This window comes from Python bivittatus, unplaced genomic scaffold (assembly GCF_059951505.1).
Source record: "Python bivittatus isolate LINGU-HERP-01145 unplaced genomic scaffold, Pbiv_v1 ctg000020_np1212, whole genome shotgun sequence".
NCBI lineage: Eukaryota > Metazoa > Chordata > Lepidosauria > Squamata > Pythonidae > Python > Python bivittatus.
Genome location: NW_028277030.1, coordinates 63,020,243 through 63,045,159, shown reverse-complemented (window position 1 = coordinate 63,045,159; position 24,917 = coordinate 63,020,243). Strand labels below are relative to the sequence as shown.

At 40.0% G+C, this 24,917-nt stretch overlaps 1 protein-coding gene across 1 annotated transcript in view; it reads right to left on the bottom strand.

Annotated features, from left to right (window-relative positions):
• The window catches only part of SLC35F1 (solute carrier family 35 member F1), a 216,407-nt gene extending 191,904 nt beyond the window's left edge, over window positions 1–24,503 (bottom strand). The window contains exon 1 of the mRNA XM_088139919.1: window positions 23,976–24,503. Within this exon, the coding sequence (XP_087996045.1) occupies window positions 23,976–24,136 (161 nt within the window). The 5' untranslated portion in view covers window positions 24,137–24,503. The remainder of the gene's footprint in view (window positions 1–23,975) is intronic.
• Between the last annotated feature and the right edge of the window lie 414 nt (window positions 24,504–24,917).

Below are 24,917 nucleotides of genomic sequence, written 5' to 3'. Positions count from 1 at the left end.
CCATTCATGATGGTTATGTAATTTCCTTGCCCTGAGAAGAATTAGGTTGCGTGATGGATCATGTTACAACAATCCAACAGCCTTTAATTCTACCACAGTAGTGATAATGATATATTCTAGTAACAGTGCCACCCAAGATTTCTTTTCATTAATAATATCAATTAAGCACAATATACCAGCATATTTTATTATAGGGCTCCACAAATTTTAGATTTTCTTTACATTATTTTATATCATATGGCTCTAAAGATGAGATGGCCTGCTATTGCTAAAATATAGCTAAAGATTAGGTTGGCAAACAGTGGTTAAGTCTCTTTACTGTCTTTCTCACAGATAAGATGAATAATAATGTCTGAACAAAGTTTGAACTGAAAGGAAACATGTATTGGTGTGTTCTGACAGATGAGGATGGTTAGGAAGAAGTGCCATCTAGACATAACAAGTGCACTAGAAATAAAGAGAGGATTATTTTTTTTTTTTAGTTACAATCAGCCATATTATTTTCTATAACTTTGTATATTAAAGTTGTGTCTTTCTCTGTGTCAACTGATTTGGAACAAAATGGAAAGCAAACTTTGCACTTTTATCTTGCGTTGCTACTACATGAGTCTAACGCCAAGTATTATATTTTTTATGTTCCAGACTTAATGTATATTTGCAAGATTTGAAACCATGCTGCAGTAATTCTACACAAATACAGTTCAGATCAAGTAGTGTACAGAGTATGAGAATTCTGTGGCTGGATGGCCTAGGGCAGAGCCATATCTATTTTGGAAGTCTAACCCTACACATTTTGAAAGGGTCATTATCTTTTAGGTTCTGTGGGCAGGTGTTTAATTGTCCAGAATATTTTCCAATGAGGCTTCGTGCTGTAATGCCAATTAAAAGCTGATGCCGAATGAACTATGGGAAACGCCACAGGGAGCCTTAATCTGAATTGCATGATCCCTTAATGTGCCCATGTGCTTAAAAAAAAAATCTACCCAGAAGTTGTGTTAATGAACTGCTGATGACTGGCTTATTCACAAGATTTCACAGATCCATGCAGAAGTGTTGCCGTGCCAACAGATGGAGCCAAGAATAACACAATATAGTAGGATTCTTAAGGCGGGAAGAGGAAATACAGAGACGGAGAGAACATGCTTTTCTCGGGAAAGGGAAAGAGTTCCTGCCTCTTATAAAGCGGCTCATGTGACTTCCTTGCAGAAAGGAAAAAGGAAGAACATGATTCAGGGGTCATATATACCTCATCACACAAAACTCTCTTCGTACAACATTCACATTAAAATAACCAGGAATGCAAATATTGCAAGATACGCATCCTAATAGGATTCTAGCCATTGAGACCCACGAAGGACACCACTATATATATTCACCCTCACTGTTCCTTATTTCCCACCATCCCCAGTTATTCTAGAAACAATATGGGGAATGCAGTACACTTGGTTGCTTCATACCTTTCTTCATTAAATATTAAAACAGCCTCTTTGCAAATAGACAAGCAGAGAATCACTGCAACATTGTTACCTCACTCTTCCAGCATCTGCCATATCACTTTATAGCATAAACTCCCAGAAACAATGGCAAAGGACAGTGTACCCCTCAATCAAGAGTTTAAAGGAACTGGTGGAGTGCAATAATAAATATATGTAATTAAATGAACACATAGGAAGCAAACTGGATGGTGTGCTTCATGCACACTCTAGTTCAGGCTTTTTTAAAAAAAAAATAAACAATAAATTAAAGCAAAAATCATTTTGTAGATTTTAAATCATGCAGTTGATGGAAGCATTCTCCAGATATTCTACTGATGTCAGCCCCACTAGGTAGACCAGACCAAGAATCAATTCCACAGGAAGGTAAGACTACTTTTACTGAGAGTGGCTATAATAACAGGATCTTGCAAGTCTGATTGTGCTCTGCCTCCTCCCCTTATATTCATGTGAATTAGAGAGCTCTCTAAGCCACTTATGCATATTTTGTGCTTGTTTTGGACTTAAGCTATGTTTTGTTTTTTGTTGCTTTGATAACAGATCTGCCTATCTCTTTCAAGGTCATCTTCCTTACTCTTTATATCTAACTAGTTCAGACAAGTCTCAATAATACTACACAACTTTGTGTGGAGACTGTGGGAGTTGTATTCCAATATATCGGAAAGGTACCAGGTTGGGAAAGGCTGCTTTCCAACTTCATTATGTTTATTGCACAGTACTGAGAGAGTAGAACCTGGCAGGGCTTCTTCCTGGGTTGAAGACAGTATATAAAAATACTTAGTTTGAGGGCAATTTAAGGGAGCTTTCAGTAAATGTAGTGGGAGAAACAGTCCTGCCAGAATGTCCTTCAAGAAAAGGAAAGTTGATGAACTCTCACAATAGTTAGTATAAAAAGCTGTTAAGGCTCTCACACAATGAGATGTAAACTAAGATAAATTCATGTACATTTTCTTCATTCCCTTAAAACATCTTTCCTAACCTGGTGTCTCCATATGGGCAATTGGAAAGTTCCAGTCCCATTACAGGACAGGAAGGCCTGGCGTAATATGGTTCATGGGGTCACGAAGAGTCGGACATGACTTAACGACTGAACAACAACAACAAATCCCATTACATGTGGAGGCTGCCTGGAAAAAGTAGGCTTTCCAATCACGCTTTCCAAGCCATCATTGATACTGTTGTAAAGATTTCACTACCTATGGACAACAGGAAGGTGCCATAAATCCATTTTACAGAATATGCTTAGTGTACAGATCTAAAGCCATGATTTATGCTGCTAGCCAGAGAAGAATATCCAAACCTTTCATGAGACCTCCGTGTATATCACCAAATTATTGTGCAACAAACAATGCAAAATTTGGCACACTGGGAGGGTTTTTTTTTTCAGTCTTCCCAGCGCAATATAAAACATGACTAAGTTTCTTGATACTTTAGAGGCACTGCCATCTTTGATGAATTAACATTTTACCCAACAGTGATAGAAATGGTTTTAACAATACTTGCCTTCTGCATCCAGTTAAGATTGGTTTATAGGTTGCCATTAATTTGGGTTCTAGGGAAGCAATAATTAGGGTCTTATTACTGAACACAAATTAGTCCATTTATCCGCATTAGAGCAGCAGCTATTGGGTTGCTACTATGATACCATTTTGTAAATAGCATCCTTAATTCTGAAAAGCCTTGTGAATCTATTGGCATTTATTCACTAAGGTTATATGTTGACACTGACCTCCATGAGATCATTAGGTAGATCTGTAATAGGATCACAATTTCAATGAATTGTCTGGCATATGAGCTTGGTGCAACAGGTATATTGCTAGTCAAGATTAAGTGGACACACGCTGCCTTTTTAGTATATGAGATGAAGAAGTATTGGAGCTACATCACCATGCAATTTCAAAATCCATACCTTAGATTTTACCATTAATTCTAATAATAATCCATAGACTTACTATTTGCACAAGGCAATCCAATACACTTTATTGTTTTCACGATCAAAATGGACACATATTAATAATGAATTACACACACACACACACACATATGGCAAAACATATTAACTACAGGGATACGGACAGAAACTTTATTGATTTAGTCATCTGGCCATATCAAAAGTATAAAACTGATACAAGTATACAAGTAAATACAAAGAAAACAGTAGGACATATTCATAATAAGTCATCAACCCTACAGTTAACCCCAATCTGATCTATGTTGTCTGTCCTCTTCAAAATGACCTTTGATATAAAGAGTGCAGTCTTACTAATGATATGCAGGTTTGTTCCCTGCAGAAAATAAGACAGTATCTCCTGGGTGCCCCAGTATTTTTCAGTTTTTAAATAAGTAAACTGTCCTTTCTGTAGAATATAGTTTGTAATCAAAGAGGATACACAGTCTTTCTTCAAATGGAATTCCATGAAACCTACCATATCTTACCATGGAATCTAGTTGTTCAAAACAAACTCTAGAAAAAGCTTTTCTAAGATGTTGAGGCATATACGGTACGCTGTTAAATACTTTTCTAACTGGGAGTCTGATTTGTGTTGAGCCAGCCACTTCAAGGACTTAACATGTTTAAGGGATGCAATATCATCTTGGGCAGCCACATCCAGGATCCTTTGCTTGCAAGTTTTCTTGGCCTTCAGATCTGATTGGACTGGGTATTGGGTGGAGAATCCATATTGTGAGATGGCATTTGAAAGTTGGGCAGCCCAAGCCCAAGAAGGCATATTATGCAACTGCTCTTCAAACAAAGCTTGAGTAATCTATCTGGGTCCATAGATAAGATCTTCCGCCAATAGCTGAATACTTTCATTATTAGATGGCTTTGTGCAGGGGGTATACCCAACCCTGTCCTTACTGCTGGAGTTGGTGTGGACTTGTCCACCCCCAAGATGCATTTAAAGAAAGTGAACTGTATCTGTTCCAATAAGGGGGCATTTATATATCCCCACAGTTCTGCGCCATATGTAATCATTGGGATTTTGCTGTTATATACCTTTATGACTGGAATTAGAGTACCTGGGTAGCTGTGATTGGTGAGCTGCCTTATGGCATTGGCACAGACCATAGCCCTTAAAGAATTCCTCTTAAATGTGGGAGCCAGGAACCTGTTTCTGTAAAAACAAGTCCTAAGTATAGATACAGTAGGACTTAACCTGATCTATATGTTCCCTATCCAGGCTCCAGTTATACCTAGTCCACCTCTTCCCGAAAACAACTACCTTGGTCTTGAACTTATTGATGTTCAGGTAATTGAGTGTACACTATGAACTAAACCTGCATAGCAGTCTTCTCATCCCTACCTGGGTAAATGACATCAATACCATGTCATCTGCGTAAAGCAGAATATTTACAAGTTTATTTTTAACTTTAGGTATATGCATATTGGTTGAATGAAGGGACTTTGGGATATCATTAACAGGTAAAACAAAATGGGAGCCAGTATATATCCTTGTCTGACCCCTTTATTGGTACTAATTATCCCTGTTCGGGAACGATGTGCTCCTGTACACAGCCTTAGGCATGAGTTTGAATATAATGCCTTGATTAAAGAGAGGAGTGTAAGACCCATGCTCAGCTCTGTAAGTTTCTTTCAAAAAAGGTCCCTATTTATTGAATCATATGCTACACTGAGAACTATAAAACTTGTAAACAGTTGGCTCCCTTTAGCTGTATATTTTTCTATTAGATGACATAAAATATAACAGTTATGAATAGTGGAGTGACCAGACCTAAATCCAGTTTGCTCTTCAGGTAGCAAGCCCTTTTCAATTACTCAACCTTATATAAAAGATATTTGGCATACAATTTTGCTACAAATGTCAATTAGACTAATCAGTCTATAATTTGAGGGATCCCCCTTGTCACCCTTTTTGTAAATGGGGACCACAATAGAGAGCCCCCAACCAGCTGGAATTTGGCAGGAGTTATTTATATGAGTAAATAAACCTGCAAGTAAGAGAACCCACCAGTTAAGGTGACATTTGAATAATTCAGGGGATAGAAGATGTTCCCCAGGAGCCTTATTGTACTTCAGAGTCTGAATGAGTCCTCTAGCCTCCCGTCAATCATCGGAGGCCAGGGTGGGGAGGAACTACAGTATAGGCCTTCTATAGATCATTTTGTGGGTCCTCTAACCCACTGCAACTTGAGGCAAGGAATAACTGGTTGAAATATTCCTCCCACATGGAGGCAGATACAGGGAAGTCCAGGGAGCACCTACATTCCCGCAATATTCCTGCAACTGAATGCCAAAAAAAGACTGGGTTTGGGGTTTTGACTGCTAACTCTAAATTTAACCAGAGAGAAGACAACTGGTGAGACTTCTTGCACTTGATAGTTTTCTTGTACTCTTGTTTAAGCATTAGCATGGCAGCATGATTTTGTTTACCCCTTTACTTACCATTGAGAGAAATCAAGTAACACTTTGATGGATAGTTCCATGCTAAATGTATAGCTAGCCTTAATCTTTTTCTCAGGGAATGACACTCTGAGTCAAATCAATAAGGGCCTTTTATCTGAGACTTTCTGGGGAGGGCCTTTTCAGTCCTTCACTTAGGTTTTCATAGGCTATAAGTACAGAGTCGACATCAGTGCAAAGTGTCTACCAGAGTCAGGGCTTGATCAGAATTCATATTGTTTAATTCATAGTCAGAGCCATTGCATCCACTCTGGCCCATTTTATCCTTCTGTTCTGGTGGACTTCTAGATGAAGTGAAACCCATCTATCATTTGTGGTATGGGTCTGAGGTCTGAATGCCCACAGAAATTGACAGCAAAATTGGTGGTCACTATCTGCCCTTACATAAACCTGGATGTCTGAGAAAAGGGGCATGTTACTATTTGAGACACATATATAATCTAAAGCACTACTTGATTTCTCTCAATGGTAAGTAAAGGGGTAAACAAACCTTTGGTCCTTGCCCCTTAGAATTTGCAGGTTATACTTGCATACCAGGTTTAACAACTGTAGACCAGCAGCATTTCTTTTCTGATCCCGAAAAGAGCACAAAAGTAATAGGGAGTAAAATTCTTTGGGGATGTTCATATTACTAATATGATCTTGTATAGAAGGCCCTAGCCTTGCATTAAAATCTCCAAAACAACTGTAACTGTTTTAGGAATTTTTGAGATTAACTCTATCAAGGTTTGCTCTAAATTAACCTATATATTGGGAATAATATGTAGCTGTTTGTGGGGGTATAAAATGTTTACCATCACAATCACAGAGGTCTTATATTGGAATTTAACAGCTAAGCAAAAAGGTGAAGAGGCACCTATGTTCATTTCTGTGCCCTTCCATCCTAGTTCTTCCTTGACCAATATAGCCAAACCCTCTATTGCCCAGCCTTTCTCTTTTACTTTCCATGCCAGGGTGACCCAGGACTTGAAGCCAGGTATCAAAATCTGTTCATCTCCAGCTGTCTCTTGTACTGCAGTCAGACCAAAATTGGACAGAAATTCAGATAAGTCACATAGTTTGTTCTTTCATCCTGCTAGATTCCAAGTTAATATACGAATGGTTGTATCATTAATCATATCTATAGGAGAGCAAGAAAAGAAACTAATTGGGGGTAGGTTGTAACGTATCCCATTCAGTCATTCATCTGAAGTTATGAGATCAAGGGAACCTGATATATTCAGATATATACACTGATTGGTGACTTTAATTTTCCTTGAAGATCCTATACAGCGAAGTAGCTTACCAGGACTATGTGATTCTTCACCACATTGACTCCCTTTCATTGTAATATTTTGTCTGGTGTCCGTGTGAGTCTTTACCTGGCACTCCAATGCACTGGTGTTAGGGTCATGCATCTTACATTCAATGTACCTAGCGGTCTGGCAGTCTCCAATATTTGAGTTTGCCAGGATAGAGGTGTTGCTAAACTGTTCTTGGCACTGGATTCATCCAAAGTATTGAGAGTTTTCTTCTGAGGGGTCCCTATAGCCTGCAGTCCATTTGGTAGAACTGTGGCCTGAGAGAGAAGCAAAGCATTGGTGTGCCATGGACCAGAACTTACATCAGAGGAGATACAGTCGTTGATTGGATGCTACAGGTTAAATCCCTCTTCATCTGTTAGAATTGCCAGATCTTCTTCCTTCTGATTGCTTTTCTGTTGAAAATCCTCAGTTAGGTCAAAATGTATCAGAGGTGTCTGTAGATCATTATTATTGTTATTGCAACCCTTTTGGGGAGATATTGCCACTAATTCAATCAGAGGTTCTGCTACTATACATGTTGTTAACAGTATCTGTTGTAAATTCCTTAGTTTTTTCAATATTTCATCTTGCTCACTATTTGGTAGTGCTCCAAAAGAATGAATCAGCTGTGCTTCTAGAGCTTCATTAGAAACCTTTCTGTCACTACATGACTTTAGGTGATTATCTGAGTAGCTTTTTGTCAAGGTCAAACTCTCAAGGCTATCTGTTGTGGGCAGCTTATCATTCCTAGAGTCTAGAAGGAGATTTTCATCTTGCATAGTTGGATGAAAAAGTGAACATATTTTATTATCCTGAAACACACGTAGTGGGAATATTTGAAATGTACCAAGAAAAGATTTCATACCAGGGATTATAGAGCACTTAAATATCAGCAAAACTCTTTTAGTGTTTTTCCCTTTTAGTGGGTAGCCATTCCACTGCCTGTAAGCTTATCAGATGGAGTTGACATCGGAGGAGTTGACTGCAGGATAGAACAATAGCTCTTCTTGTATCCCAATGACCCCTTCTAGCTCCATTAAGATAAATGTGTAGGGTGACCTGGTTTGTCTGAAGGATTCCAGTATTCCCCATTCCCTTCTCCCTCTTCCTATCACACAACAGTGGGGAATCCTCTCTCCTATTGACGCTACAGTTGGAGTTTGAGTGTTTTTTGCTATTAAATGCAGGCTGCTCTCTCTTAGTGTTAGTTTGTTCCTCCATAAATGCAGTTGGTTTGTCTAAATGTTTCTGAGTAAAAGCCTGAAAAGACTTTTTTAAGGAATCCACATTGTTGCTTATTGTTGTTAAATAGTCAAAAATAGAGAGTACAGTCTATGCTGCTAAAAGGCATGGTCTTGATATCACCTGTGGCACTCTCATTTGTGACATCCTCGACCTGCCCCTCCCTGGTGGAAGCTAAAGTTGCCAGAGGGCCGACAGCAGCCTCAGGAGAGGAGTGTGTTGTAAAAACATTTTGGCATATCTTCTTGAAGAGAGAGAGAAAGATTTAACAGTTGTTGTGGTTCGATCTCTGTTTGCAAATCCCATTCCAAGACATCCTGTCGATTCATATAAGTAAAGTTTTTACCATTACTATTATTATTAGATTTACTTATTGGTACGTCCTTCTTCATAGCTAAATAGTTGGTAATTTTCAGTTGCTTTGGAGGCTTTGAAGTGATGGTTGTCTCTGAATTCATTTGGTGACGCTGCTTTCTTTTCCCCATTCTCTTACTTGTTCCACTAAGTGTTTAAAAGTGTTCGCTATTAAAATGAACTGGTGCAGCCTGTCCTACTGTCTTTAGTACAAAAAAGTATAAAATATAAAAATAAAGACAAGGTAAAATAAGGTAAAATAAAAAAAGGATTTTAAGAGCACATAGACAATGTGTGTCTACTCCTTGCCGTCTGGGCTCCTCCCCCCCCCCCATATAAACTACAGCAGCCAGGATCAAAAGGGTGAACTACATGTCAGGGATTTTCTGACTTCTACCTTTCATTGCAAACATGCCACAAGGTCTTCATCTACTTGGACAAGTGTTTGCTGCTCATCCTGGCACCCTGTGAATCCTAATCAATATACAACTAGGATAGCATTAATTAGGGAAGTCATACACCTTCAGATCTCTTCACTATTACAGAGCTCTGTCCACAACATGTCATTCAAGTTGTTACTAAAAGTAATCCAGAGTGATACATTTAAACCTATAATCATGGAAGTGCATTTCCTTCTTCAAGTAGTATAGCCATGCCTAACAAAGAGAAGCACGTTGCAAATAATATGATTTTGCCTTAATAAAAATTAGCTAGCTATATGAGCTTCAAGTTAAAGATTATTAATCTATGCAAGAACTTTCCACTAGATGAATTTCAGAGATGAAGAGCAACCAAGAAAGGCTGGTCACCAATACCTGGTATGTAAATGTCTCTGATTTACAGATGACAATGGATGCAGGTTAAGAGCAAACTAGAGGTCAGTGTTCACCATTGTGTAATTCCCCACAGCCATAAAAATTTAAAAATTAAAATATAAACCAATTTGCTAATTTAAAATAGCTGAAATCTCACCACTTCATGGATTCCCACTTGAAACCTGTTGAATTCTCATGACAGACAGATTTTGTCAGGTCTGGTACCTGGCCTATTCTGGCAGCTCTGGTGACAGAACAGAACTGGTAACTAGCAGCGAAAAACACAGGAGATTCCCTCCCTTAGCACTGTTCATTGAGCCACAGGCAGTACAAAGGTAGGTCATCAGACAGGGAAATGCCCAAGTCCTAAGCAGCTAAAGGGTCAATGGACAAACTACTGAAAACCTGCAGCTGAAGCCAATCTGTAATAAAGGAGAGAGCAGGAGCAAAAGAATAGCTCAAGAGGTGTGCTAGTCTCCAGAGAGCAAAAACCTTCAATATTTACAAAGAGAGGGGAGACCAATGCCCTAGTGCAATAGGATGCTGTAGTAACAAAAACAAGAGCAAAGAAAGAAGTCTTCTTCTACAAAAGTAGGCTGGTTGTGGCCGAGTTCATGGAGGCAGACTACAAACTAGACACCTTCCTGGCACATCTGAGCAGCACAAACTTTGGATGGCAGTTTAAGGAATTCCTTGAAGATAAGACCTGCTGCTCTTTTTTTTTTTTTTTCTTTCAGGTTAGTTTTAGTTAGCAGCAAGCATGGAGAGAACACTGGTGCTGGAGCTCCCCCTTGTCCCAATCAAGCAAAAGCAGTGGAGATTGTAACCTCTGTCTTGCAGTAAGGTCCAGGGCTGACACATGCTCTTCATCTCTCTCTGTGCAACAAGAATTCCCAGCCCCTACTACAAATACTTCCTGACTCATTCTTCCTACCTAAATGATCTTGATAAGAAAGCCAGTTGGGTCTAGTGGTTAAGGCACCAGGCTAGATACCAGGTGACTATGAGTTCTAGTCCCACCTTAGGCATGAAGCCAGCTGGGTGACCTTGGGCCAGTCACTCTCTCTCAGCCCTAGGAAGAAAGCAATGGCAAACCAATTCTGAAATCTTGCCAAGAAAACTGCAGGGACTAGTCCAGGCAGTCACCAGGACACTGACTCAAAGGCACAATAAATAAACAAATAAACAATGATCTTGATAACAGTGGTCTTGAAAGATTTAGAGGATATTAATATATTTTACCTTGGAGGTTAGGGGATAACACTTTTCTGATAAAGCCACTGAAATCAATGAGATTTAAATTACTAACTTAAATCCCATTGATTCTATTGGGTTACTCTGTTACTAAGTCTGTATCTACTCCCACACATTTAGATCAGCATGCTACCACCTTCTCTATTTCAGAAGAATAAATCAAAGAAGTTCTGATGCTACCAGTTGTCTTCCCAAGTTAACAAATGGAAAATGCCATCTGATTAGTAATTATTCCATTAAAAACAGTGTTTAAAATCATTTTAAGCAGATGTGTTCTGATCAAGATCTGTTCAGATCGGGCCATCCCAATGAAATAAATAAATAAATAAGTAAAGTAAGATAGATGTAACTCATCATCATCTACATCATTTTTGAAAAATCATCAGAGTCTATCAAGCATAATCTGAGCCATGGTTCAACACATTATGAGACTCACATTTTCATCATCAAATTAAAAGAAACCTGCAGTCTAATTAAAGAAAGGGTTGGGAAAATGTGCAGGGGGAAAGCTAGCCCATCACCCTGACAATATGAAAAACAGACTTGGTCTAAAAGTTTTATTCAATACAGTTTCCAGAGGGCAACAATCAGATCTCCTAAGGAGGAGTAGAACATTGCTTCTAATGAAGGTGCAATCTTCCTTCCAGCGCAAATTTTCAAGATGATCTCAAACGCTGGAATTAAGAAATAGTTTACCCATTTCAGTCATAAGTGTATTAAAGAGGCAGATTTTGTCAATTATAAAAGCTCAGTCCTCCCCACCACCTCAAACAATGCCTTTAATCTTCTGTTTTGGGTGGACTTGATACAGAACTGTAAAATCTATGAGTCGCCATCTCCATGTCTATCGCCATCTTTCCTGTGTTAATCTGATGCCCTCCAGCACTTTTGAATCACAACCTCCCTAAACCTCAACCAGCATGGCAACAGTCAATGAAGATGATGGGATTTGTAATTAGAAACCTTCGGAGAGCCCTGGGTTGCCTTCTCCTTCACCACCCCAGTGTTTCAAGAACCCAAGACAACCATCAAAGTATATTTTCCTGACATCTGCCCCACCCAGATGCCTGCAGATGAGTTCTATACACCAGACTATATATCTAAACTGCCTTTCCTTCCTTGCTCTGCCCTGATGATTTACCCTCATCAGCATTCGGGTGTTGATTTATAGGGTTTTTTGCTGAGCTAAAGGCAAGGAACACCTCACTAAGAGCCTCAGTGTCTCTCCCCGGCCTGTGAGCAGCAGCAGCGGCGATAAGGACAGAGGCTTCAGCCATCTCAAAGAGACAGAATCACAAAGAGCTCCTCTGATCACTTCTGGCATCTGGTCTCCCCCTCATTAGCACATTAAAGCTGCTCTGTCCATTCTCCATAGTTCTCTATGAAGTCATTTATGCGCCTGCTCTTTGGAAACCTCCCCAGTTCAAGAGGCACTAACTAACCCCTTTCCCAAAGCTGAAGTTACAATCTGTGTAGAGGGAAAAAAAACTCCTCTGTATACAACAGGTACCCAGTAGCCACAGCTCTTCTGAATATCACATTAAGCAGCTTACCTTCATGGGGATTGTCCTGCCAAAGGACACCTTGCAAGAAAGCCCTCTCCTTCCGCAAATTCAACGACATGAGCCATTAGGTGTATTTAGAATGCAGTATTTTATCACAGCTCTAGCACTATTATGGTACTGAACTATGCATAAAAATCTCTTATCTCCACATATGCTCAGCTAGATGCTAACAAAGTGTAAAATAAAATACAGGCCAGAGGGAACTTCATTGCATTATACCCAGGGCCAAAGGACATTTAAGTGCTGCACGTGACCTCTGATAGTCAGAAGCCTCTGCAGGGGAGGTCAAGGGGGGGGGGGGGATGATGAAAGCAGAGTCATTCCATCATGATGCACTTCTGCTCCTTTTGTACATCTGCTTGCACTGCAGTGGCACAATGCTGCTTTTATCATTTTGACAAAAGAATCAGAATCTAAGGCTGCCTCTGCTGATAATATCCTTCCATTTAAAAGTCTCATTAATGCCATTCACAAATTTTTCTTTTGCTTTTTGTCACTTTGGGAAGTCACCTCACTTCATCTCCAGCACATATGGAAAAGGATCCCCCTCTACTCCCATCTCAGTAATGTTCCACACTGAATTGTGACAAAAGCTGGGTTCAATCCCACAATGACTCTCTGGAAGCCCGCTAGCAACCTTTGTGATTTAAATGTGCATGCACCACATTGTGAGATATTTTTTTTCTTCCTTTTTTTCAGGAAGCAATGGCACAGAAGGACTTTAAAAAACCCTATAACCACCATGTACTAAATTAAGATAGAAGATAAAGTTATAATTGCATAAATGACTTGAAAGTATTGTCACATACTTTTCAAAACTCAAGGGAATTTAGCCTTTTTTCCTTCCTAGTGGATCTGTGACAAAGGAAATCTCTCCTGCTTTCAGCCCATCTCCATTTACCCACAGATATAGTCTTCCATGCTGGGAGGGCAGAGTGCATTTCTTTTAAGAGGGAAGAAATGAAGAAACGTCTTTGATCAGGTTGAAGCTCCAGCTAGTCCAAAAATTGATAACCTGGGAACTTGTAGATATTACTAGGCAACAACTTCTATCACGTTTTGACTGGAGCTTTTGGAATCATCAGATATCATCTGATGAATAATTGTTGCTTCCTTCAGCCCAAAATCCTGTGTCCCAAAGCATCCAATTAAACACCTTCAGGGAATGTGAAAATGTACATTCTCTCCTGATATTATCATAAGGCTACATGGAACAAGGAAAGATCCAGTGAATAATCCTGGCTAACAGCCGTTCATGGGGGTTCAGATGTGGCTACAATCCCAGGAAAAAGCTGGAGGGTGTTTAAATATAGTGTTTATTTCTACAGAGCAATTTCCTTATTTACATGACAACTACCATCATCTTACTTCAAAATGTTTGCTTCAGACGTGTAGTCCCATTTTCCATAAAAAAGTGGGTGGCAAGGATTGTTCACCTTACAGCCTTCATCGCTTTCATTGATGCTGCATAGCTGTCCTCTTCCCTTTTGCCATGCAAGGGACTAAGGCTATTTCCAGACTATGTTTTTTGCACCCATTGCATTCCCGTTGCCCCACACAGTTCCATTTTTACAAGTTGCTGGTTTTCGGCTTCTTTTAGATGCCATCGTTTTACCAGCATTACCTACATTATGAATTAATATCCTGACACATCTCCCCTGACGTGGACCAATGAGCAATGATAAAGCTGGTGCAGAGGCTGGTTCATTGCTCTCCCATCACTACTCTCTAGGAATGAAGAGCCTTTGACCCTTAAGATATTGCTGAACTGTAAGTCCAGCATCTCAGACCACTGGCCACACTGATTAGGGTCGCTGGAGGTTCTGATTTAATGACATCTGGAGGGGCACATATTCCTCAGCTCTGCTCTACTGAAATTGATAAATGCTACAACTATGCAGTACAGATGCACGTACAACCAGAAGAGGAAGAACAATATTTGAAGGAATAGGGAAAGGAACAGAACAACCTTCTCAAACTGGTCCCCTCTAGATTTCTGAGACTACAGCTCCTGGCATCTTAAGGCAATTTACCCAGAAAGAGAAAATGTCTATGAGAAGAAATTGACATGTATGGGGGGGGGGGGGGAGAGGAGTCATTCCTAGATATGTACAGTTCAGTATAAAAATAAGCAATAGGTAGAAATGGAATGTGGACTATACAGCAGTTATTCAGCTAAAGTTCTATATATTGATTGAAAAGCCTAACACAACCATAATTTAAAGACTATTTCTTTCTTCATGCAAACCCAAGAAAAGGGGCTTTGACTTGTGTCAGATCTTTAGCTCTCTTGTCTACAAACAATTACAGGTAGTCCCCAGTTTAAAAACAAGTTCCATTCCCAAGCTCTGTCCTTAAGCTGAGTTTGTATGTAAGCTGGAACAGTATTATTGTATAATACTGTATAAGTAGTATTGTGTAATTAACTTGAACCATTGTGTATTTAATTCGAATCATTGCATATTTAACTCAAATTTTGCTACAATATGCTCCATACTTAACTATGGGTTGTCCTTAAACCGGGCATTCTTAACCTGGGGACTACCTGTAAATTGGTTTTCTCTAAGCTCACTCACACTTATCTGGTGAGTGAGTACTGTATGCCCCATCAAACACAGCAGGACCTACTTCCAGATAAACATGCAGGATGGAAAGCTTCAAAATTTAGGTTAATCCTAAAGCATAATTTAGATACATATGGGACAGTCCATATTAGAGATTGGAAACCTTTTTGGTGGCCAAGGACCGCACTTAATATTTTGAAGTTTTGAAGATCACATCGTGCATTAGAATGAATTAGGGTTTAGAAGGAGTTTGGGTAGTTTTTTTCTTTCTTAAAAAACATGATATACCTATTTTAGGGCTCTATTTTTCACATGATCCTACCACAGAATGGTAGGAAACTGCTGATTTTTCAGATAACATGGTATATGAAGATTCTGAGCACTACAAAAAGAGAGTTGGGCACCACATACAACCCTGTGTTATCTGGACATGAATTTCTTCTGTTCAGACATAAGGTCTTACAACCATGTCCACTGAACCAGCAAGGTGGATAAATAATAAATATATTATAAATACATTCATGTTTTAAGAGGAAACAGATCCTGCTGTTTGGGAATCTACATTCCCAAACATTACTAAAGTATGGGCACCAACATTCCCATACGTTACTAAAGATGTATGCATCTTCTTGAAGTCTATCTGTTACATTCTTGTAAATTATATAAGAAAAGAAAGGAAGAAGATGAAGATAATCTATATCTAAATTAAGCCTGCACAACTTATGATCCCCAAGACTATTAGAACCCCCAATCTACTGTGATTGGCAGGTTTATGGCAGCCACCAATTGGCTCCCATATGTGGCTAATAAATCACATTCTGGTCTCTGCGTGCAAACCTGCAATAAGCTGTAAGAAGTTTAAGGACAGAAATAGAAAGCCCTATTAAAACCATTTTAAGGGCAATATTTATTTCAATTCCAATCATATTAAGGAAAGAGTTAAGGTGCACTATTAAAATTAAATTACATTAAAAGTCACTTTCAGTGTAAATGCAAACAGCCAAAGAGTAGAAATGAGCATATAAAATATCTTGCCATGTTTCCCTAGATTCAGACCTGGAGGTGCAAGATTTGGAAAGAAAAGATAAAATCTACCTGGTAGACTGAAGAACAGAAGCCAATGAACAGAATGAGAGTGTGGCACCTCAACCATCAAGAGCAAATACAATGATTTTTCAACCCCCACCTCCCACCCCTCCTTGACTATAACATTTACACTGAGATTTTAGTCCTGAAAATTCAGAGAGGGAACTGGAAATCTAACGCATATACACGTAGGAGTACAGTACACTCTTGAGATATTTCAAAATAGGCATATATTGGATTGCCGAAAGACACAGTATACATGCTGAATTCTTACATTCAGTTATCAGTATTTTTAAAATTCTAGAATTGTTTATTAAAGTTGGAAATTAGCAAATTAATTCTGAGCAGCAGAAGTACTGCACATGCTAACAGGGGTATGATTAAAAGGTAGATCAGAATCTACTTGTAGCTCTTTAATTATTTGTGGTAGATCAATATAGATTTCCAACCTCCAACTATTTAGCAGTAACAACAACAAGAACAAATCCCAACCCCACCACACAAACCAAAGGCCTTTCCACTTCCTAAGTTAAGACAGATTGCTGGGACCAGGGATGGGGGAAGTGTCACAAGTTTATATATGAAAGGATTTGTGGGTGAGTTCCAGTTCTAGGATTGAAAACTGGGCTAAACATATTCTCATGGGCTCATTTTCTCCAATTCTATATCCAGCTTCCTACATATTTTGCACCTAACTCTAGTTAGAGCCTAAAATACATTCATCCCTATACTTACAAATTTAGTTGCCACTCCAGATGCCTCTTGAAAAAGTTCTTGTTTTGCTGGAAGCCCAAATCTCAGATCTGTGCGCGCAATCATTTACACACCCCTGAACCTTATTAATCTTGCATGGAACAATCAAAGTACAAACACAGCTTTTGATGCTACCAAAGAGGAAGGGGAAGCAATGTGATATAAAAGAGGCTTCAAATTCATACTTTTTCCAGTGTCCTAATGGGAGGTGAAATTAAAGAGCTCTTTGTTCCCTCTTCACACAAAATCACATCAGAAGATCATTCTTTCATTTTGCACAAGAAAGCTCAAGTGTTCAAGGTTATGAGCATTCGTTCTGTAAGACTTGTAAAGGCAAACACATCTGATTTCCAAGTTTCTTTTAATTAACAGAAGAAATGCCATACAGATGGCTGCTTGCCTTACTAACTGGTTAAATTTGCTGACTGGGATACTACAATGTTCCCAAGGCTATAAAAATCCTGTACCATTTTTAAAAATAGTAAATAAATTGCAGTTGGATTTTTTGCAAAATAGCCCATATTTACATGTTTTTACACAGTAGGTCTGAAAAATGTGGATGTCATATTTCTGGCAGGCACCATAAATGTGCAAGTTTGACCATACTGGGATCCTAATATGACCTTTGATTTTAATGGAGAGTCACTCCAGGCCATCGAATCACTGCCAGTTGGCTTTGTCCAATTTAGGATAAATTAAAAGAAATCTTTCTTTATAATTTCAGTAAGGTCCATATAAGTCTAGACATTTTTAGGTCTTATATAATTAGTATTTGCAAGACTGCTGTGGCAACTAATTTGTGAAGAAGCCAGCAACTACCATGAGAAATCATTTTGTGAGAGCACCCATAATTACTCTCAAAATTCCAAAAATGTTCACAATGACTGTTTACCACTACTTTAGGAAGAGCACTTGGAAACTGTTTGGTTCTCATTCTAATTGTAATTCTAATAATAATTCTAATTGTAATCATAGTGATTAAAACCTTTTAGTTCCAATGGCTTCTCTGAACAAATTCAATGGAAGAGAGTTCATGAGGACTAATTTAAGATTTATTTTTTTTAATTTAGGCCTTTTATTTTTAGCTTTTTGGTATATTATCACAAACTTTTATTCTCTGGAATAAAACTATACTTTGGAATCAAACTATATCCATAACACCTTACCCCTGATTCACGGAGTCCTGACCCTGCTAGCATTTCAGAACTCTTAGAAGACTTGGATGTTCCCTTAGACATAGGGTCTGAAGGTCAGCTGTCACTGTCACTGTGAGTTTTTTTTTTTATTATTGTAGTTGGGTTTGTTTTCAACTGCCATTACTTTTCTTATTTTTCTTGTTACGTATGTATGTTTTTTTGGTTTTAACCCTAAGTGTACTGCCCACAGTCACAGCAGTAGGATGGGCTGCTATATAAATTAATGAAGTAATAAATAAATAAGAAATAAATTCCTCTTATAGACCTGATGGTGGACATAGGTGTTTATATAAATATTTAGAATTAGGGTAGAGTTCAGGGCATTGAAGAGAAGCCTTAAATTATCTGATTTCAATTATGATTTTAAATGATGGTTTTAAAAAGAAAACACAGGGCTAAATTTAGATACCAAGAAACAGTATCTGTAATCTAATTTGTTTTCAGGTTTTAAACCAAACTAGTATCCTGAGTTTTAAGCACTCAGAATTTTAGGGATGAAACTGGATTTCTCTGGATGCCTCTTCCCAATCTCACTAGTGCTCTAGCTATAAGGTTTTGCTTAGCAAAGTTGAGGAGGAAGGTACAAACTAGATTCCGATATTTGAATAGTACAGAACAAGTTGGCTTTAATTCAGCAATACTAAATACTATTCTTTCTATTCCTGCTTCTGGAATCTTGTCAGATATTTGAAAGTTGATTGTTAAGAATTGAGAGTCCAAGAACACATTGACATCACAATCAATAAACTGGCAAATCTGAAATTTGATATTAGGAAGAATGCATTTGTTGGGGTATGTATTTTATAGAGAGCTGAAAGTTGGAGAACAAAACAAGATTTGAAATGATTAATAATATCAATGACGTTTACCTTAATGAGTCTTTAGCACCCTATTAAATACTTTTGGAGGGGACCTATGATCTAATCTAGTTGTACTGTATCATTTTAAAAATTCACTTTAGCATAAAGAATTCAAAACCATTTTTAATTTTTAAAAAGCATGCTTACTAGAGAATTTTGGGCATTACCTATTTCAAATTAGATTTCTATTACCAGCTTCCACACTGTTACTTGTAGGAAAGCAGAGCAAACTAACCATACACTTGAAGTTTCTAATCCGTTTATGAGACTAACTGACCCCTTCTAATAGCATTGCTAGGCTCAAACCTGCCTCAATCTAATGCCTTCCAGATGTGTGGGACTTCATCTCCCATAACCCAACACATCTGGAGGCCACCAGTTTGAGAAAAACTCTTTAGGTCTTAGTAACTAGGAGACAGCACATAGAAATATTACAACTGGAATCTGGTACAAAATGTTACAGTGTGGAGTTTTCCTGTTCACTGTTCCAATTGGTCATGTTCTCCTCCATTTCATCCTGTACTGTCTCAACTTGCAACATACAGACACTATTCAATAGACAGAGAGCCCTCTCTATCCTCACCATTTCTATTCAGAGCTATCCCTTTGTAGGGTTTCCCCCTAACATGGGAGTTCACAAGCCAATATCCATGATGTCATTAGATGTTTATCTACTAACTTTCAACATTTTTAACTTTTTTTTTTTGCCTTTATATTGTACACAATATTAAAGTTAGCAAATCTTGTAACATCTCTGTGTACAGGTAGCCGGCAGTTTAAGAATGAGTTCCATTCCCGAGCTCTGTTGTTAAGTCAAATTTGTATGTAAGCCAGAACAGTAGTATTGTATAATATTGTATAAGTAGTATTGTGTAATGAACTCCAACCATTGTGAATTTAACTCAAATCATTGTGTATTTAACTCAAAGTTTGCTACAATAGGCTCCATTCTTAACTATGGGTAGTCCTTAAACCAGGAGTTTCTAACCTGGGGACTAACTGTACATGCTAGATTCCATGATATGGAATATCCAGTGTATTAAAGTAGTAATGGCAGACAGCACATGAAATCTTCAAATGGTCAGGTTCTGTCTAGTAAAAAGTCCTGGTTGGCATTTATTCTAGTTAAAGGAGCTATCAATTAATTGTTAAGAAAAGAGGAAATTTACTCCAGGAACAAGAAAGAATGCTAGGATAGAATATGATGCAAGGGCAAGGAAGAACAAATTCCATTCAAAGCTGTCTGGACCAAAACTTTGGATAAAATTTCCAGTCAGACATATATTCAATGAAGAATATCAGGTAAGATTATATTTGCTTCCAGCATTTGCTTCTGCGACCAATTGGGCAATATATATATTTTTTCTTTTTGACAGGTTTTTAATATCTTCCCAAAACTTCATTAAAATGAAGATAGTAGCACAAATGACAATACAATACCAGTACAAATTTGGGGAAATGCTTGGAAAATTAAATTGTACTCCCTTATTCAGTCATTTTTAAACTAGGAGTGAATCTTAATTAAGGTTCTACACTGAGATATCTGTTCACTGAATGATTAGATATGAAATATAATTTTTAAAAACCCTCTAGGAGTTATTGTTTCTTCATCATTGAGAAATGTTGGACTCATAGGCATTCCTCAGTCTCAAGGTAGGCAATTTGGTGCCTGCTGAATATTTTTAAATTACATTTCCCATCATTCTCTCTCTAACTCTTGAACTGTAATAGGCTGGCTGGGGTATATAGGTATTGCAGTCCAAGACATCTAAATGGCAGCATGTTACCTACTCATACAATACTCCTATCCCCTTCTCCTCCACTCTTTTATTTACCGTAACCATTATTAGCCATGACATCTAAATAACGCAACTTATACTTATCTCTAGCAATACCTCATCAGAATTGAATGCCAATTTCAGAGCTTGAGTTCTGATTTTGCTCTGGAGATGAGCAGTGGTTAATACTCACCTTATGACTGGCCATCATGAGAGTGAAATGACTGCTACTATAATGGATCAATCCACATGAGGAAGAGAAAGTAGTTCATAAGCTAACCATATGCCCAACAGCCAAAACTGTGGCTTAACTGTGACAGATGGATTAGATCAGAATATCCCCATTCACACAGAATTAAGCAGCATAGCTTTAATCAAAATGAATTCGCTTCTATACAGAGTACAGCTCAGCATTTCCTTTGCAGAAATCATACAAAAATTGATGTTCATAAAGATCCCTTATCTTTAGCAAACACAGATGCACTCTAGCCTTGGAATACAGTATGTACAGGATCACTTCTCTTTTGGTATGAAAAGAGTACAGCTACTCTCTGGCTGGTTTGCATAGCACACTGAACTGAAAGCCAGGTAAACAAACATAATTCCCTGTAAGCATAACATGCTATGCCCAACAGCATGATGACATGGTTCATTCAACAAGTTAAGGCAATGGCTTGGTCAAGGCAATGTGCTGAACCACAACCCAACCCCCAACCCAAACCTATTTCAGCTTTGCCTAGGAGGTTTTACAAACCCAGCCAGCATTTGTGGAACCAAACACTGATGGTCCTCCAAATGTGAATGAATAGACTACAATTGCACTATGCCAGACACTGGTCATACTGATGTGGTTGGCATCACCCAATATGGCACTAAATATCAATGCTTCAGAAACTGAATCCTACATTCAGCAACAGTAGAAGGTTCACTGATTCAACATGGCTAAATAAGCTGTTTCATAGCAGATGGAAGGCAGTCTTATACATGCAGCAGATCTGCCTACTACAGAATAGTATATATAGGTAGCCTCAGGTTTTAAAACCTGGTGCTTTTCTCCCATCCTTTTGAGTCAAAAGACTTCGGGCCATTCTTTTTCCCAGCCTTAAAGTCAGAAACATGTGTTTCATGTTCACATAACAATTCTGTCTGACCTGACAATCAGTGACTCCCACCTCATCAGCTTCAGTCCTTACAGACTGGGACTTATAAGAATAAGAGTCCAACCGTAGCTGGAGGGTCACAAGTTGCTCATTTCTGTGCTACACCAACAGAAGGTATCCACTTTCCCATCAAAGGGGGACACAAGGCCCTTATGCCCACCCTTCATGGAACTACCTCCAACCATCACTACTAAAAACCAACTGTACAGTTTCCTCTCATTCTGACATGGAAAGTACAAGAAAACTAAACTGTACGTCCTAATGGTTAAGTAATGAATAAATCACTCAATACTGCTCCCAAATGTTTCACCCCATCCATATGTGATATGCCTCCCCACTCTGACACCCTCAGCCCACTCCCCCAGAATGTTAGGTGTAGCTCGTGGCCATCAAAAGGTTGCCTACCTCAATCTAGCATCAAGAAATTCACATGAAAGTCTGTGTGTCACACCAGAGAAGATTTGCTAACTCATTTAGGAGATTATCCAAGATAATCCATTCATTTTCTCCATCAGACATGAAACAAATAAACTGAGGATTTACCATTTAAAAGAGATTACAATTTTAAAATCAATTGATCTTGAAACAGAGATTCTTTTGTAGATTTATGCAACTCCTTTCCTGTATCTTTTTTTCCCCCTATTATAGACTACCTGCCAAGACAATCTTAGATTTGCCTGACCAACTTATTCTGTCTCTTCATATCTTATCAATTCAGATCATTCTGACAATGAGAACTTTCCCCTATCAAGAACAGGCAGACCTGAACTAATCTGAGCCCCATGAAACTGTCAGGGAGCAAAAAGCTTCATTTGTTTAGAATACTAAAAATAAATACAATGCACACCAATGCAAATAAGACTAATCAACTTGGGTGCGTTTCAAATCCTTCCCTCTTCATATTCCTCTCTCAAGTAATCCAAACTGGGCATAAGTTCCTTGGAGATTTTCCCACTGAGGCTTGAAATGGTACCACACAATCATTTCTCACTGCTGGTGATTTTCACAGGAAAAGAAGCAAATGAAGCTATATTATTCCACACCCACAAGGCATAAGCAACAGGAAAGACTCTTGGTACTGTACAAAGGGTTGTTTAAAAGGATCTTTTTCTTAAAGATTTAACAAGATTCCTGACCAACTCATAAATGCTATACTTTCCAACCAAATGTGGTCTTTTCTCACAGCCAGGGCCAGAAGGAAGACACTTTGGTCATATATAGAGAAACTTTGCCTTCATCCCTCAACTTCCCTCCCTATTAGCCTAGGAAAGGGTTGCTCCACAGAGTTACCAGTTCCAGTTTGGCATCCCTGTCCTGCTCCGGGATATCTGGATCAGCAGGGCCAAGCCTTCCCCTGCTTTGCCAGATGCACAAGAAGCAGGAACAGCAGCTGGTTTTCCAAAGACATTTATCACAATGTAAAAATGTTTGGGCTCTTCCATTCTGTAAGCTGAGCTCATGGACTGGAAAGAGGAAACACCAGAACGTTGGTTTTGTTGCCAATCCATCTTTTCTTTTGGTGAGGACGCATCTGTGGACTATGATCAGTATTTTAGTGCTGCTTCCAAAAAACAGGCTTCCATTTTGCCCCTTTCCCAACTACCAGGTAGCCCCGTGGGATTTTCAGAAGACTCTCCTTATAGGCTGCCCTCCATAATGACAGATGCTCTTTAATCAAAGTCACTGTGCTGAAGACATTGGACGGCTCTTTCTGACATGCCATCCCTGCCCAGAGAAACTCCAGACAAAAGCACCCAGGCTGAGACTTCTTCAGAGGGAACTCCACTAGATGCACTGGTGACCACTGTACAGTTGCTACTATGTTTGAGACCGGGCTGGGATTTATAGTGTTGCGATCTGTTTCCAGCCAGGCCACCGCCGACCCATCTACTCTGAACATGTGCAGAGTACTCTTCTCTAACAGTGTTCAATTCAGCCCCACCCACCCAATCTGGAGAAGTATGAAGCCGCAGGGCGCTTGAATCAGCTTTTTAACAGATTATTAAAATACACACGTACGCACACCCCCCAAACTAGGATTCTAGGTCTGGCCCCTTCTGCCGCTCCCGCTCCCCCTTCCACGTAAGGTGACCCCGCGGAGAGGGCCATTCTGGCCGGGATGTGCGCGGCGCCTTCCAAGCCAGCTCACCTGTTAAACACTTTACGGATTTTCTGGCGCACACTGGAGGAAGGCGGGGCGGAGATGCAGCTCCGGCCGCCGCCGCCGCCGCTGCCCTCGGGAGGCAGATTCTCAATGGTTGCCACGACATGGTTGGGCTGCTGTTGCTGCTGCTGTTCCGGGGAGATCATCGCGGTGGGGCTGGCGATCAGAAGAGAGCAGCAGGGCGCATCGTGCGCCGCCCGGCCGCCAAGGCGAGAATCCCGCGGAGGATCCAGAGAAAGCGCCCGCGGGGGCGACTGCGGGGGCTCGCGCGCTTCTCCTCGGGGCTCCAGCTCCAGCTGCCGCCGCGCGCCTCAGGGCTGCTCGGCCATGGAGCGAAGGGCTGGGAGGGGGGTTCCTTCAGCTGCAGCCGCCCTCGCTCTCTCCCTCTCCCTCCCCAGCAGCGGCAAGTGTCCGCAAACGAGGGGTGCGGCGAGCAACCGGAGTGATGGCAGCCGCGGGAAGCCGCTGCCTCGCGGGGGCTGCCTGGCTCTTCTTTTGTCTCTCCGCAGCCCAACCCAGCCCAGCCCAGCCCAGCCCAGCCCAGCCGGCGTTTCCCTCCCTCTCTCCCCCTCTCACTGAGGCGCGATCAGGTGCAGCTCTTGCTCCGAGCTAGCTGCACAGCCCGGACAAGGGAGCCGCCTCTGCGCGCGCGCGGAGCAGGGGAGCGAGTTAACGCAAGAGTGCGGCTGCAGACAGCCGAGCCGAAGCCGCCAGCGCCGTACGCCCCCCTCCCCAACCCACTCCGTCCCCGCCTTCCAGTTCAATTGCGCCCACTAGAGGGAGCACGGCGGGATTGGACGTCCTCACCTTCCCATCCGCTATCTTTACCCCTGCCCTCCTTTCCCTCTCTGAATTGTTTGCCGGGAGTTGTAGTTTCTTGTGGCTCCCAGGTGCTCAAAACCTCCGCTCACCTTCAGAACCACCCGG